This window comes from Numenius arquata, chromosome 8, assembly GCF_964106895.1.
Source record: "Numenius arquata chromosome 8, bNumArq3.hap1.1, whole genome shotgun sequence".
In the NCBI taxonomy this organism is placed as follows: domain Eukaryota; kingdom Metazoa; phylum Chordata; class Aves; order Charadriiformes; family Scolopacidae; genus Numenius; species Numenius arquata.
This window is the reverse complement of record NC_133583.1, coordinates 19,890,838-19,907,559: the sequence shown is the minus strand read 5'-3', so window position 1 is coordinate 19,907,559 and position 16,722 is coordinate 19,890,838. Positions and strand designations below refer to the sequence as shown.

General features: G+C 35.2%; 2 protein-coding genes across 2 annotated transcripts in view; one reads left to right on the top strand and one right to left on the bottom strand.

Annotated features, from left to right (window-relative positions):
* CENPP (centromere protein P) overlaps positions 1-16,722 on the bottom strand; it is a 142,017-nt gene that overhangs the window by 34,147 nt on the left and 91,148 nt on the right. The window lies entirely within an intron of this gene.
* ECM2 (extracellular matrix protein 2) lies at positions 1,553-15,863 on the top strand. Its single transcript, XM_074151808.1, has 9 exons — positions 1,553-1,864; positions 6,296-6,484; positions 7,831-8,313; positions 8,638-8,753; positions 10,506-10,641; positions 11,689-11,846; positions 13,138-13,277; positions 14,389-14,715; positions 15,369-15,863. Exons 1-9 carry the CDS (start codon positions 1,570-1,572, stop codon positions 15,574-15,576), a joined length of 2,052 nt encoding a protein of 683 aa, XP_074007909.1. The 5' UTR covers positions 1,553-1,569; the 3' UTR covers positions 15,577-15,863.

The following is a 16,722-nucleotide window of genomic DNA, read 5'->3' as shown; positions in this document are numbered from 1 at the left end:
AAGAAAGGTTAGGCAAATTGTACCAAAAATGTGACCTATTATATAAATCAGACAATACCAAGATGCACAAACTTCTAAAAAAAAAAAAAATGATTCATGCAAAAAGCACAGTACAAGTTCCTGAAATAACATTCTCCTGTATTTATACTATATCTGTAACTATAATCAGTGTAACTCCAAAGTGAAAGACTCTACATAAAGGCAGACTGATGAGCATGAAGAAAAAGCAGTTTTTAATCCCTCTCAAGACTTCCTTAGAAAAAAACCCATGGACATAGTCTGTCTTGTCTTGGACACAAAACGCTCTAAGTCTCAAGTTCTTCTGTAATTCTCAACATCACAAGAATATGAGTGTCTCCAGACTCTTATCTTCTCGGTTAAAATAGGACACAGGACAAGAGCGTTTCCTTTTTGAAAGAATCGTGCCAACAGAGCTATGGCAAATCATTAATAACTTTGGATATGCATAGACTTATTTCCACACTGATATAGCCATTGCTGGATATGCTTTCTATGCATACTCCTGAATCTTGACTGCTCTGTTTTGGAATGCCACCTATTGGTGACAGTAAATGTAATTTTTCTGTCAGAAGCATAAGGCGGCTCAAGATATATAGTAATTTTGAATTTTTTTGAAAGTAAATGCAGAACAAAACCCATTACAGATCAACCTTTTTAGACTACCTAGGCTTAATAAAAACTTCCGCTAGAAAAGCAGAAGTGGGTTGTTACGAGTAGTGCTATTGTGATCAAACTTCCAAAAGGTCTCTTCTACCGCAGAACCAAAAAGATACTGTGAAAGAGGAGGAAGGCTGGAAATGGAAGAAAAAGCAACATCTCTTTTCATCTATGGTGAAAACCACCTTGCACAGAAATGACAAACCAAAAGGATTTTGGGCAGAGCATGAGAAATTCATTGGGCGTTTTTCTGTTACTTTGCCAACCCCATGTTCAGAAGTTACCACAACCTGAAAGAAATATTAGCAATCAAAAAAGTGAAGAAACACTTCACAGGTCTCAGGGACACCCCTGCTGGAAGCAGTAACAATTACAAAACTACAAATGGCTGATGGCACTGCAAATCTGAACTACCTGTTTAAATGCAACCCCAAACACAAAGGTATCACCTTGTTAGATGAGTGATTAATTTTTATTGAAAAAGATACTTCTAAACACAGTTTGACTCATCCAGTGGTCAGCTAATGTGCTGGACTCGACTGAACAATTAGATGTTTGATTCAATTGACAGTGGGACTTGATGATCTTAAAGGTCTTTTCCAACCTAAATAATTCAGTGTGACTCTGATAAAACAAAGTATCCCTCTATCCAGCAGTATATCTGAATCTGACTATTGTCCTTAAGGGCAGAGAGCCACAAAAATCAAATTGCTTACTTGAGCTCTCATAGGGCAATTTCTTTCCAAGAGGAAGCTTGATTGTATTGACCTACCGTGTCTTGATCCATCTCCTCTGACAAGTGCACTATGACTGACATAATCCAAAAAGCTCTTTAGGTGTCTAATTTTCCTGTTTCTTCCCATTCCAGGATACTTTGAGACACACAAAGACATGCAGGCTACATCATTAGTCTATTATTTCCTGCTTGTCTCTCTGTGCATTGATTTTTCTCAAAATGAAACCAGTGCACTTCTCAGGAGGCCAAGGAGAAGAACACGCCACAGAGGACTGCGAAGGAGCTCCTCGGCAGGACACAGGTCCCCAAGGCAGCCAGGGATGAAGCTTCCAGCTCCCGTTGCCGCAGCACCTAGCATACCTCTTATTAACATTGATGATGGTGTTATGGGAGTATTTGACTCTCTCGTAGGTTTGGGTGGCCATGAATCGAGTTACAATGTCTTACCAGGTAAGAATAAAGCCCCTCTACTACTTAGAGTGGGCCCATTTTTCTCTTGATTTCAAATGAAACGTATAAACTCACGAAAGGTTCATTTTAGCTCTATTTGCAACAGATACTGAAATAAACCCCAATTACCTTTTTGCTAACCCACTTCTGTTGCCTTTTATAATAATTTTGTGGTTACCATATGAAGCTTTTTAGTTGTCTATGCTTAAGCCTTATGCAGAATCCTGCTTTGCCATGTAACAGTAGTATTTTCTGCAATTTTTCTGCATTATCATTTCATTCTATCTAATAGAAATTTTACTAGGATATTTTCATAACTTCAAACATGTAGCAAGTTTGAAGGCCATTTTGAAGAATTTCTTGCTCACTGTCTCTCCTGAGTCAATTAACGTTCCACTAAGGCTCTAACACCAATAACACCAGTGTTATTTAAAACTGATTTGTATTCTTATTTTTTGTTACATTTTTTGAAGAACAACATTCTTGCTATGTGTACATGCAATATTTTGGGAATACTTCTGTGTTTTGTAAATAAATCAATAACACACAGTAATAGTTGCAAAGTGAAACTTAGATTACCAATAAGACCCTTCAGATGGAAAACTAAACTAACAGAGAGAGAAAATACACATTCACCACAAGATCACTCTGTTCTCCATTTATATCGAGAACCTGGATTTATTTAATAGAAGTTCAATAGTATGATTTATATAAAATTTGCCTTTTGGGTGATCTAGAGGTTTTCACACTGCTGTACTAATATGTATTTTATGTTTTTTGAAGGAGACGTAGGGAAGAGGATTTGATGTCTTAAGAAACAAACAAGCAAAAAAGCATAATTTCATTGACCTTTACCGAGCCTTGGTAACCGTAACAGACCTCTCTCCAGTCTCCTCAAAGAAAGCAAGACTAGAGAGGGATTGAGAACTGATAGCTGTTAACGGTTTCTTTGGTCCTTAGCGTGGCAAAGGAATAGAGAACTCTTGCTCTGGGACGTTTATGATTTTATGTACAACGGCACAAATGGGAAATTATCACTCACAAAACAGGAAATGAAGATTCACAAGAGTCTAAAAATCAGAATAAAAATCCCCTCTGGAGATAAGAACTTCTGAATATTACTATCAGTATTTTTCAATTTTGAAAGCCCAGTTACCAACCAATTGAAAATTACTGAGATGTTCTAACACTTCATTTCTTTTGATATAAAGAGGTTCAAAGGTTGAAGAAAAGACACCGGGATGTTGTGGGGAACCAATACAGGGCCCTGTCCGTTCTATAGCTAATAAATATAAAGACAGATACTTCCATTCCAGCACCAAGAGATCACTCACTGAGTAAAATCATCATATGCAAATTTATGAATTTTATGAAAAAAATAAGAATGCTCTGATTACCAGTTGTACATAAAATTATAATAACCTATTTTTACATACAAGAAGTTAAGCCTTTTAATGTGTCACACAAGAGACATGACCACAAGGTTAACAGGTCTCAACTTAAATGGTAAAACATATTTTTGTCACAGTTTCTTGACAGTTACTATTTGTTGCGAGTCCTTACTTTCAGAAAGGCCGAACCATTTCAGATCAAATATTTTTAAGTAAGGGATTTTAACGGGAAAACTAGCAAAAGCCTTGACTATAGCATTTCTAGTGTGTTCTACAATATTACTGTTGTAATACATGCTACTCATATCAACCCTTTAATTTTAAAATACTTTAAAAATTAAACAGAGGAAAATACCACATAAATAGCATACACTTCATGTAAGATATTCCAGTGTCTCTGACAGAGACCATCAGTCATGCTGAAATAATGCATGGTTCTTCCCCCCTTCCCCGCCCCGTTTGTTTCTTTCTCTCTGGACTTGCATCCAAAAGCTGAGCTAAAACCACTGAACTCATTTTATTTGGAACTTCATGCTGAATTTACACCATATTTCCAAAGGTTAAAAGTCCTGTGCTCATCTGCCAAAGACTTCAACCACAAGGTATTTTTCAGTCTAGCTTTTAAAGTTCAAAATTTTTTCAAGTTAATGTCAGATTTGGAAAAAACAGAGTCTATTAAATAATAGAACACTATTATTAATCATACTTCAGAACAGAAGAAAAAGCAATCCAAAACTTAATTTGCATTCTCCTAGCTACTTATTTTGCTCTTAGTAGCTTAAAAAACAATTTACAGATATCACACACAGGATGAAAATTAACAGTTTAAAGCAAGTTTTAACAGTTTAAATAACGTTTTAACAGTAACCAGACATATATCCTTCCGCTATATAAAAATCATGTGAACCATTTAAATTGAATCAGTTCACCACAACATAAGAGAATTTGCAGTTGTTTGTGCCTTACAGACTACATTGTACCCATTAAGCAGTGCAGAATGGGATGTACACTGTTGCACTATTTCTAATATCTCTCAAACCTCACTTTTCTCTGCTCGTACCATCCTACTGGAGTTACTCAGTAGACAGGAAGTTTAAGGAGCATCTCAGCACAGTTTTTACTCTGTCTCAAAGGGATGATGTGAACTCCAACAGTGCCAAACAGGAGTTCCGCAACCCAATAAAAAGGGACCTCTTTGCCTTTGAGAACACACACTTGTCCTGTCTTTTTAGGTAGCTCATGTACACAGAACACAAGATAATTTGTTAAAGAAGTCGGCTGAGGCCAAGGCCTGATAACCATAGCTTTATGCTTATTCAGACAAGATTTGCACCAACTTCAGATACAGTCTAGTAGCTAAAAGAAACTAAAGAATTTAAGGAAGTGCAGAAGAATTTCCATCTCAAGCCAGATATGTTCCTCCGGAACAGCTGACATTTTATTGTTTAACATGAGAAAGTGTAGTGTTCTTTTTGTGTTTCCTTTGGAGATTATTTAAAAGAAATATTGTGGCTTCCTGGCAAGCACATAAAAAACAGAAGTCGGGATCCAGCAAAGAGCTGGATTACAGATACCTGGGTAGAATGACAAAGGACTTAAAGCCAACTAACATTTGGCCTGGGCTAACTCATCTCCTCCTTCAGTTAACAAGGCTTGAGTTGATTTGAGCACAACTTTATGTAGCTGAAATTACGCATACGTATCCTGGATCTTTGAAAAAACAAGACACTTAGTTTCTCCCTCTTTCCATCCTGAGAGTAATCTAAATCAAAATAATAACTTTTAAAATCTAAGGAATAGTGGAGCATCCAAACAGGATGACTCTGATAATTAATTTTTTATGTTAGAAAACAGGTTCATATCCAGGGGTCTTTATGGTAGCACTGCCTTGAAGGACCTTGCAAAATGCCTGATTTTGAGTCAAATATTAATTCGAAGGCCATTTCAAAGCAAAATGTCTTGTCAGAATACTTAGAAACTATCCTGAATACTTTTCCCGTTAAAACTGAACAACCAAGCATGGACCAGGGCGGAGTGAGGGAAAACAAACCCTGCAAACAATCCTTCCAAAGATAATTTGTCTATTGCAAATGACAGTCTCTTGCATGTAAACTCAGTCAGGATAAGATTTTTCCACTGTATTAGACAATATTCATCTAAAGGAGGAGGTCAAACCAAATAGGAAAAGAGGAAAATTTTAATTTATACACAGGAAAGTACAAAGTAACTTACAAATGGGTTTTCAGCTTGAAATGACCACTTCAGCAATGCATTCTTACATTAATTAGAAAGAGGAAAAGGAAGGCATGTAGGGAGTACAGATTCTCACCAGATTCAGAGGTATGCTCAAAAACAGGAAAATAGGATGAAGAATCTCAACCTTGGCTTTCCTTCTCCCAAAAGACCAACAAAAACCCCATCATGCTCCAGTGTAATGTTTATCCTGGAGTCTGAATGAGAACAGCCCAGGGAAACTTTTGCTGAGCTAGACTCCATCACTGGAAGGAGAGACAGACATGCAATAGTTTTCTTTCCAAGTCTTCATGATCTCCAAGCATTTTGTCTACTGAATATCTGAGTATAGCTTATAAATCTCTTCTACATTTCTTTCTGAAAATTTAGACTGGTATCCTAAGGAAATCTCAATTTTTTTGTAGATTGACATCCAGAACCTTTGAAGACAAAGTATATATTAGTACAAGTTGTTCAAGCTTGCTGCTTTCCTAGCAAAGAGGTTTTTTTCATAAGAAGCAAGTCACAGGGAAGAGGTGTTTGCCATCTTACCAGTCGTTACAGAATGGAGTTTACTTCCACTAAGCCTATGACCACTCACTTTGAAGTAAATATTGTTACTACTAATAAGTTGAAGAAAATACACCTACGAAAAGTAAGGAATAAGTTACTTAGAATAGGATGTATTTTACGTATTTTCAAAATGAGAACAGAACAGTCACGCTTCTTTCCAAAGTTTTAAATAAACACTGTTGCTTTTATTTCAGTTTAAGCTGTTTACCTCCACTTCTCTATTTTCTTTTCTTAGGAAAGAAGGGGCACTGCACAGCTAATGGGATGATTATGTATGATAAAGCCGTCTGGTCTCCCAAGCCCTGCATTACCTGTCTCTGTTCACAAGGAGAAGTGATATGTGATACAACGATGTGCCCACCTCTGAAATGTCCCCAAACTATTATACCTGCAGGAGAATGCTGCCCAGTTTGTTCTGATATTGGTAAGTACACAGTAATATTTTTACTGCTTTAGAACTAACTCATGCAAAACCTAACATAGACACTACATTTAACAATATCGAGGATTACAGGGTGCACATTATCCTTATATAGAAAAAACAAGTCTTGAATTACACAATAAGAGCAGGTCTTCATAATTTCTAATCAAGTTGACTTTAGTTTCTTAGAGTACACTGGCTGTTAGATGAGTTTGATATGATATTTAAAGAAAAGGAGATGTTAAGTATGCAACAGGAGAGATAATTATATTTCTTTTTTTTTTTATTTCCCCCTTTCTGCTTCTTCCCTCATACCTTTACAAAATTTTGGTAAATGTATGAAGAAAGAACATCTGGTTACATTTTAGATCCCATTTTTATTTACAAAGGATCAATCAGTAACTACTAGCCATTATTAACATATTAGACATACATACTAAACATAATAGAGTTTACAGACTGGTAAACCTTTGTTAGGAGTGTAAAAATATGCAGCTATTTGATATAAATCAAGAGAAGAAAATTAACTCACAAGAGGAACAAGAGAACTACAATCTTGCTTGTTCTTCATAAAAACTTAAAGAAAATCAGTATCTTTAAAAAGAAAAGGAATGGAGAAGATAAAGATGAAATGTGATTTCCTTCCTCCAGTTCCAATACCTTAAGTCTGCAAAGTACTGAACTTAACCTCCTCTTACTGTAAAAATATATATTCTTGTGTGTGTGCGTGAGTGACAGAAATGCACTGAGACATGATAGAAATTAACTGTAAAACCAGAAGTCATGTTGATTGAAACACTTAAACTCCTTTTATTTGAATTACATGTCATGCAATAAAAACCGAACTTTGGTGACGGAGTTAATCCATTTCCCTGGTGAGCTCCCCACCCACAGCCATCTCTACACCTGACAGGGCCTTGCACAGGAGAACAAGTCTTAACCTTTGTGAATTTTATTCTATTTATTCCTCCCACTCCCAGACACATGCTTTTTCCTCTTTAGACACCTCCATCAACACAAAAAGCTGATTCATATATTAGTTTTAAAAGGAAGATCACAAAGGCTATATTAACCTTTTCTCATTTTTTTCCTGGAGTTGCAATGAATCATACATATCTACAAAGTGTTCTGTATGGTTGGCTTAATCATTTCTCAGTCAAAGCACGTCTCTTCTGTCGAGCAGTAATATAAGACCATATTTTCATTCTTTCAAATCATATTCTAAGGGGAATACTATTCTTCTATAGTTACCATATTTTTACTATATGAGGGGAACAATGTTTATTAAAACTTCAGTTTCATATCCTCTTATCAGACAATTTTGTTTTGTTCTCATTGCCTCTGGTTAGCCTCCTCTTTGGATTCAAGTATTATTTCACTGGATGACATAAGTGAGTTCTCTGGTGATTCTCCAGAACCCAGTGATCTTGACACCATCAATGTATTGTCAGCACCTACTGAAATTGAAAAAGATGAGCTGCTTAGAACAGACGCGGTGGAGTTTAAAGAGAAAGAGGGTCACAAAAAGGATGAAAAGAAAAGAAAAAGGAAAGGCAAAAAAAATCGACAGAAGCATAAAGCCTATCGCAGAGAAAAGAAGCCTATCACAAGAAAGGGAGCTGAAGATGAAGAAATACAACCTGAAAGTGATGAAGATGATGATGGTACTTTCAGAACGCCACCTCATTTCCCAATTCCTGTTCCACCCATAGAAACTCCTCCTTTGCCATCTGGATGTTCCACCTCGGACACCACAGTAAGCTGTATTAATGCCAAACTTACACAAATACCACCAATCTCAGATCCAGATCTAACAAGTCTAGACCTCACAGGTAAATAATAGGTCTACTTTGTGTGATTTTTCTCATGAAGTAACATTATCCATTCTCAAATGCAGTCAACAGTAGCATTAACACTTTGTCATTCCTTATTATAGAAATGTATTAGAAGGAATTTTACAGGTAAGCCTCTAAAACAACAAATCAAAAATGTTATATTTGCTTACCAATGTTTAAATTCTAATAAGAATATATCTACACACAATTATGATACATAATACACCCATTTTCACAATATATTTTTCATGTACAATACTACACAACTCAGGTGCATACTGTCATTCATAACTCAAACTATTTTCTTGAACTCTGTCCTAGGAAATAGTATCACTACTATCTCAGATGAAGCATTCAATGGGATACCTAATTTGGAATGGATTGATCTGAGTAAAAATAATATTACTTCTCCTGGCATAGGTCCACAAGCATTCAAAGTAAGAAAGCCTAACTTTTCTACTATCCTATGCCTAATTATTGCTTAAGGGAAAGTTTTGCCTGCTTTTCAGTCTATGGATCTAAACCACTTTGCACCTGGTATGAATAACCTTTGTATAATTACAATACAGTTAAACCTGGCTATTTCAAGAAATCTATCATCATAATAATGAATATCTAGTGATTTTTGAATGACATTCACCAAATATTAAATGTTAAACAATAAGAGAGACAATTTTCTGATATTTTACCAGTTGCAGTTGAGAGATTTCAGAATTGAAAAATTCATATTCCATTAACAACAGCTGGGATACTCAGGCTCAGCATTTGTAAATCTATGTATCATTTTTCTCATTACATTAGGTCTGTAAAGCTTATGCTCTTGGATTCCCCAAAAGATCTGCTAACGCCAGGTCTTGCTATAAAAATCCACTCGAAAGAGTTGAATGTCACTGTATTCTTCGTTAAAATTAACCTAAAATATTTTTTGTGGCTTCAATTTTTTTCATTTGAGAACAGTATTATGATCTGGAATAGAAGAGCATCAAACAGCATATACCAAATACAATAGCAGTTCCTGTAATCAGCTCTATGCTTACTGTTGACTATCTTTAGTGAGAAACTTTCAAGCACAGCTGCTTACTTAATGAACAGCTTTCTCACAAAATAGTCCAAGAATCTTTCTATATTCAGTCTTTTTCTCGCAAGGGGAATTTACATGGTAACAGGTTATCCAAGTGCATCTACATTGTCCTCACTTGAAGACAGAATAGTCCCATACTGATTTCTTGTGCAAGCAAGTACGTACAGGTAGTAATTTCAAATGTGGAGATAAGGTCCCAAGGCCTTGCTTTTTCAGGCAAGATAATACAAAAAGCATACGAACACCAAATCAAATTATCACAGTATGTTTTTAATTTTGTTTCCTGCCATATGCAATCAGTCCTCGCTGTATACCACCTCCTTCTATATAACATGAACCAGCTTTGGCTGATTGCAAAGGATTTCAGTTCCTACAACTCCTACGAAATCAAAGCGGAAGGAAAAGTCAGATCAGAAAGGTGTCTCAGTCACGAGATAAATCTTAGTGAGGTTTACATCATGCCAGGCAGTTAAGACAAAACTGGAGAAAAGCAGGATTCAGTGGATCCACCACTAAAACAATTCCACCTTTTTAAGAAATGCTCACTACTGCACGATTACTGATGTGCATTTATCAAAATCAAGCTAGGATAATTCTTCGTATCAATTTTTTAAGCTGGCTGAAGTCATAAAAATCTTAGGTCACTGAAAAAGTTGATGTCATTACGGTTGAGTAAAGTAAATTTGCTGACCTACAGAAAACCATCAATTTGCTCACAAGAGTATAAACATATAATCTACAAATGTATGTACTTTGAACTCCTAAATACTGCAGTAGTGTAGTACCGTAACACCTACACGACTCAAAGACAGCAGCTGGAGAGCTGCAGGACGGCCATGTGGAGAGTTGATGTGCTCAATCAAGCTCTTCTGGTTACATATGACATTAACAGGCACCTTTGTTAATATTCAGCGTAAAGAAACCGGTTAATTAGACTGATAGGAGAAAACTTTTTTTTTAATTTATTTAAAACACTGGATACTAGCACACTGCTGCTGAAAAACTTCAAGTGCATTCAAGAAAATGTTAACTATGATTACATTATATGTTTAACCATATATTTTACACCTCGATAATCTACGTTCTCTTTTTCATCCCTATGATTAAGATCCTGAAAAAGCTAAAACGTTTGTATTTGGATGGAAATATGCTGGTACATATTCCCTCTGCATTGCCATCAACTTTGGAAGAAATAAAAATAAACGACAACCACCTTCATGCCATTGATGAAGACGGCTTACAAGGTATTTAGAAAACTAGTATCGATCTTATGAAATGATTAAAATAAATCCGAAAAGCAGAATGTTCAACCAAATGCATCTGATATAACCAGAGAAATAATTGCTAGCTTTTAAGTGCCGTGCTTTCAAAGGCCACAAAAGCTAAAAGACTTGCATGAAAAAGTCTTTTAAAATCACACTTCCCTTTCTTATGCAACTGCTTCTCTCCCAGAGAAACTTATTTTTATGGTTACTAAGTAGAGGTGGATTTGAAGTATGTTGAAGACACCTACTCTCCTGACCCATAAACTGATTGCCTTATGTGCAGTGAAACTATACTAATTATTTTTTTTTAATTGCATGGAAGTGAATTTAATGTGCATGAAAAATAAGGCATAATATAATTGGTGTACACTATGATCATTTTAAGCCAAGGTAAATGTGGGCTGATACAAAAATAATAATAAAAAGACAGAAAGGGTACCTTCCATGCCATAATTTTACTGACTTCAATGGTCCCCTTTGAAAGTGGATCAGTTTAGTGATACAGCTCCCTATGGAGCACTATAAATGCTTGAGCAAAGACAAAAAAAACTCAGGCCAAGGGCTGCAAGAGCCTTTCAGTTTAAATTATCAAACTTTACTGTTCAGAGAAGCTAAACAAAGCTTCCATAAAAATGAAAAAAAAAAAAAAAAAAAGGTATTTGGATTATTTGTGAACTTATTGTTATGAAATAGTCTTTCCTGCTTATATATGTTGACCAACACTAGTTTCTACTGTGACCTGCATTTGGAAGGCTGAGGAGAAGGAACAGTAGTGAATCCATGAAGGGTTCTCAACGCAGCACAACGAGGGACTGAGAGGAGTAAGGGAAAGGGGAGAGATATGAGCCCAAAAAAAGAGTAACATACCCATGATCACGCCAGTGACTGAGATAATAAATGAAAATCCTTTCACTACATTTCTTCATTTCTGTGAACTGATCTAAGTAATGTTTAAGACGGTTAAATTTTAAACATCAAGATATGAGATGGCATTATCTAACAGAAAGACCAACTTTTTCTCCCCAGATTTAAAGAACTTGGTCACCCTGGAATTAGAAGGAAATAAACTTAGTGAAGCGAATGTCAGTCCTTTGGCCTTTTATCCTTTGAAAAGTCTCTCTTATTTGCGACTGGGTAGAAATAAATTCAGAATTATCCCACAAGGTCTTCCCGCCACTCTTGAGGTAAAAACAAAATAAACCAAAAACCACCACCAAAGACTAAAACAAGAAAGCTTCATTTTTCCAGACATCTTTGTCTCTTTTTCTTTTTCCTACTCACTGCATTACAATCATTAGGTAGAGACAAATTTAAATTTTCTAGATTTGTTTCTAGATATATTAATAACTTTTAATCTTAAACCATTATTTCTAATTTTTGTTTGTTTGGTTTTTTTTTTTTTTAGGGATAATATCTGGAAGCTATTTTCTTCTTACTTTTCAATCTCTGTCTAGTTTCATTCCCTGCTTACCTCAGTCTTTATTTCAAAGATAATTCTTGCTACCTATTAATTTAACTATCTCTCTTGATTTTTCCTTTTGGTCTTATTTCAGTGTCCTCGTATTTATTTCTTTTTATCCCCGGGATCTTCCATAGTCTGAAACGTGAGGAGAAACGATATCTTTTCCATAAAATTATCTTCTCCTGCAGCTAGTGCCTGAAACTTTACTTGTTGTCCAGTACCCACTCGTTCCTGTGTTACATTTGTCTTTTTTTCACTTCATCCCTCCTTGATGAGCACCTGGCAAGATCTTCTAGACTTCATATACTTTGGGAACATTTAATTTTAAATCAACACCTAATAAATTTACAAGCAATGATTTGCAGGCTAGGAATTTGCTTTTCTCTTTTCCCAAAGCCTTCCTCTACAGGCCCTAAATTCTATGTCAGCTCCTACATGTATTTTAGTTGTTGCTCCATTTTTATTTCACATCATATTTATCCTACATTACAAGCCATTTTCAAGAACTTAATCTGTGTAAAACACAGTTTTGATAACTTGCAGACTCACACCATTAAGTTTTGTAAAACATTAACATTTTATGTTCCTACAAATTCGAAAGTTTCAAAGCTCACATGCCCAGCAAAAATATTAAGAAAGCAAAACTTAATATTTTTCTCACTAACAACTTTCCAAGATGAAAACAAATAAAATTAACAACTTCCCATCAATCTCATCATTCTCACATTATATACTCTTACACTGTACAAGTTCAGGCAAGACAAAAGATACAATCTGTATACGCAGGAGAAAACGAAAAAATTGCTTTGAAAACGAAAAAATTGCTTTGAAAAAGTGCGTTTCTGAAAGTCACACTACAGCTATAAACTGACTCTGACTCAGATTATTATTTCTTTATCCAAAATTGAACAGATACATCAGGGAATATGGAGGACAGGTAATAGCTACATTTTGCAATGGGAAAGAACAGCGTATTTTGCTTTCACAAATTTTCTTTTCAAATGCACTTACAGGAGCTATACCTTGAAAATAATCAAATTGAAGAAGTGTCAGAAATTTGCTTTAACCATACAAAAAACATAAATGTCATTGTGCTAAAGCATAACAAATTAGAAGAGCACAGAATAGCACCTTTGGCTTGGATAAACCAAGAGTAAGTATGAATCATTGAAAATATAATTATTTCTCTGTTATTAGTGAGACAGATAATGAAATAAACATTTGCACTTCATTACTTTTAACTTGAAATTGCAATTGTCTTTTGATTTGCTTGTTTTCTGTAGCTAGTTTGTCTTAATTTCCTTTGCTTAAATTGTATAATCTAGGAAGTATTCAGAATCGGCTTTAAAAGGAAAAGTCCTTATACCTCAAATCTGTACCATATTAACATAAAAGTCTAAATATTTTTTCTGACCATCCAATGAAAAAATGAACACTCATTATCAATAATACTCCATCCATTTATATAATAAATTGGTATTAATATACCATTATCTCACAGATAATTTAACAATAGTTGAATATTGTCCTAGCCTTGTCTCCCATTAGATTAAAAATTATAGAAGTAAATAAGATGCAGCTGCATTGTGTAAGAGTAGAATTTAAGCAGAGAAAGCGATGAGAATGAAAAAAGCAAACGACGATACTGCTTTTGATTCTTTTGGTAAAAGATTTGCTAAACTATGCAGGGTACCTTGCCATAATGTCTCAGCTGCAGCCCTACCGGCTGATTCCTGGATTTGTAAACTGCTTAATCTGAAAACAACCACACCGTTACTAACAGCTTCTCTCATCTCTGGGAGTGAAGCACATCCCAATCATTCTGAAGAAGCCATTCACAAAATAATTCAAACAGACTATAGAATAAAATTTTAAAATCCGCATCGAAGGGATAACCACTAAAGTCCCAATCTTATACTGTGTTTTCCACTGAAACTCATTATTGTAATTCAGCAACGCTTATCAATCACGAATTAGTCCCTTGGGCTTCCCCTATTCAACCGTCTCTCTGTACTCATTACTGTAGATTTCTTCCCATCAACAGAATCACTGTGCTTGATTGATAATTAATGACTTCAGTTCTTTCTATTCCCAGAGTTATTATGTATGACCATGTTCCATAAAGTGTGCACTCTGTTCCATTAATAGAAACAAATTTAGTTTCCTTGTCACCATGTTAAGCATTATTTAGCTGTGTGACAGCACAGTATGCTCAGTATGCTCTAATGTTTTCATCTTTTTTTTTTTTTCCTCCTTCAATGCAGGAACTTGGAATCTATTGATCTCTCTTACAACAAGTTATATCATGTTCCCTCCTATCTGCCAAAATCTTTACTACATCTGATACTTATAGGAAATCAGATTGAAAGAATTCCAGGATATGTCTTTGGTCACATGAAGCCGGGGCTGGAATACCTCTATCTGTCCTTTAACAAACTCACTGATGATGGAATAGATCCCGTATCATTTTTTGGAGCATATCACTCTCTGAGAGAGTTGTTTTTGGATCACAATGAATTAAAGTCTGTGCCATTTGGAATTAATGAAATGAGAAAATTACGGTTTTTAAGACTGAACAATAATAAAATAAGGTAATTTCCAAGCTCTTTTTACATTAACAGCATTAAAATAAACATAACAAGAACTTTTTACTTTTAACTAAATATTTTTTAAAGAAATTCTGAAGTAGGAGCTAAATCCTGTGTTTGCTACTGCAGTATTTCTGCATATTATAAGAGAAAAGTGAGATTTCACCCTTCCTCATAGCTCTTGAGAATGCTCACAAAGATACTGAGCACCAGTTCTCTCCAGGGAATTAATCTGTAACACTGCTTGGGCCACACGTCCGGCGGAGCAGCTACAGTCTGACAGGCGCAGCAAAATACCAGCTTTTCTGCTCTTGGACCAGAGCCCAAACGTTTTACACAATCACTGGAAGGAGTCACCAGCTGTTGCTGACCACTCAAAGCGGCCTTTCTGCAGGTTTGAAGTTAGTTTTCATTCAGCAACATGTGACAATACTTTCCTCAGGAGAGCTAAGTATATGATATAAATGAGAAAACAATGAAAGGAGAGAATTTAAATGACTTGTAGAAGTCCTCAATAAATATCTTATTGAGCAAATGTAATGTACTGATTGAGTTAACATTTTTAAATCTCTAAATAAACAGCATCTCTAAAATAAGTTATGAGGTTATGAGTCATCTTGAATAATTAAAATACAATTCTTCCCACAATGTCACAGGACGGTCCCTCCAGAACGCATCTGCAGGATTCGTATCAATGATGATGATGTTCATGAGAACAGTGAGGAAGAGGAGAATGAAGAGTCACACTTGGAACACGTTCATCTTGAAAACAACTACATCAATACAAGACAGCTATCCCCACACACGTTTCCATGCATAAGATCCTATTGTAGTGTTGTTCTTAGACCACAAAAGCGCAAATAAACACCCAACTCTTGCAGTCTAACCCCTATCTCTAAAAACACAGCTTTATTTATTCTCTGCTACTAACAGGTCTGCTTATTTCCCATTTAAACCCTTCTTACTACTTCTAAGATACAGTATATTATATACTGAAGTATGGTAGTAGTGTATTTCTTAATGTTTTTATAATGAAACGATACTAAATGTAAAAAGAGAAGCTAAAGATTATGTCATAATTTTTTATTTCTATTGACACAAATTCTACTTAAACACAATAGATCAGACTGTGCCCCCAGATACCCCCCCCCAAAATCAGATTTTAGAAAAGAAGAATATAATTAAACCCTCAACTTGGTCCTGCCTTATTTGATTAACTGAATTGAAAACATTTTAAATGGTACCATCAGATTTAAAATGATACAAATATAAGTCCTTCAGCTAGGAATATTCTAGCAGTGCAAGAAGCAAATTTCTTAAAACATACACGGTACTGGATTTTCTACCAAACATTCCACAGCAATAAATTCTCTTCCAACTGAAATTTCATGGAAAAATTGTTAAATTATTTGTTTTAGAGAGATGACCCTGAAAACTCATAAGATTCTGTGTTTGAATAGGGGGGGCTTGAGGAATAAGCAAGCAATTTCTATAGGGACGCCTTTTTTTTCTTTTTAAGCAAGGTATATTTTACATTCTTAATATTTTTTTTTTTAACTCAGAGTGGTAGGTCCCTTTCATTTGTTCAATAATTAGCTTGCAAGCTTTTAATACCGTATATTTACATCAGGATCACATTGCCCATTTAGGGGACTAGTTAGACTTTGTCAAAACTACAAAATATTCAGTTAGTGGTTATTTGAAAGCTTCTAGATAGTCATAAATTACCACTTCAGAGACAATGTTGATAAAGCAGTTCCAGTAATACATTTGATACGAATGTCTGCTCAGGTACACAACAGCAAGTGTTTACAAATAGACCTCTGCTTCCCTAGAAAGTTCAGTCTCTTGAAGATTTTTGTAATGTCCGAGTTCAAAGAAAAGCAGCATTTTTAATATTCCGCTCCAGATTTTTATATTATATTCTTTCTCTAAAGTGGACAAAAATGTGAAAAAAGTAGTTAATATTTTTATTTTAAAGAACAATTTCAATGAAAATTGAAAATAATT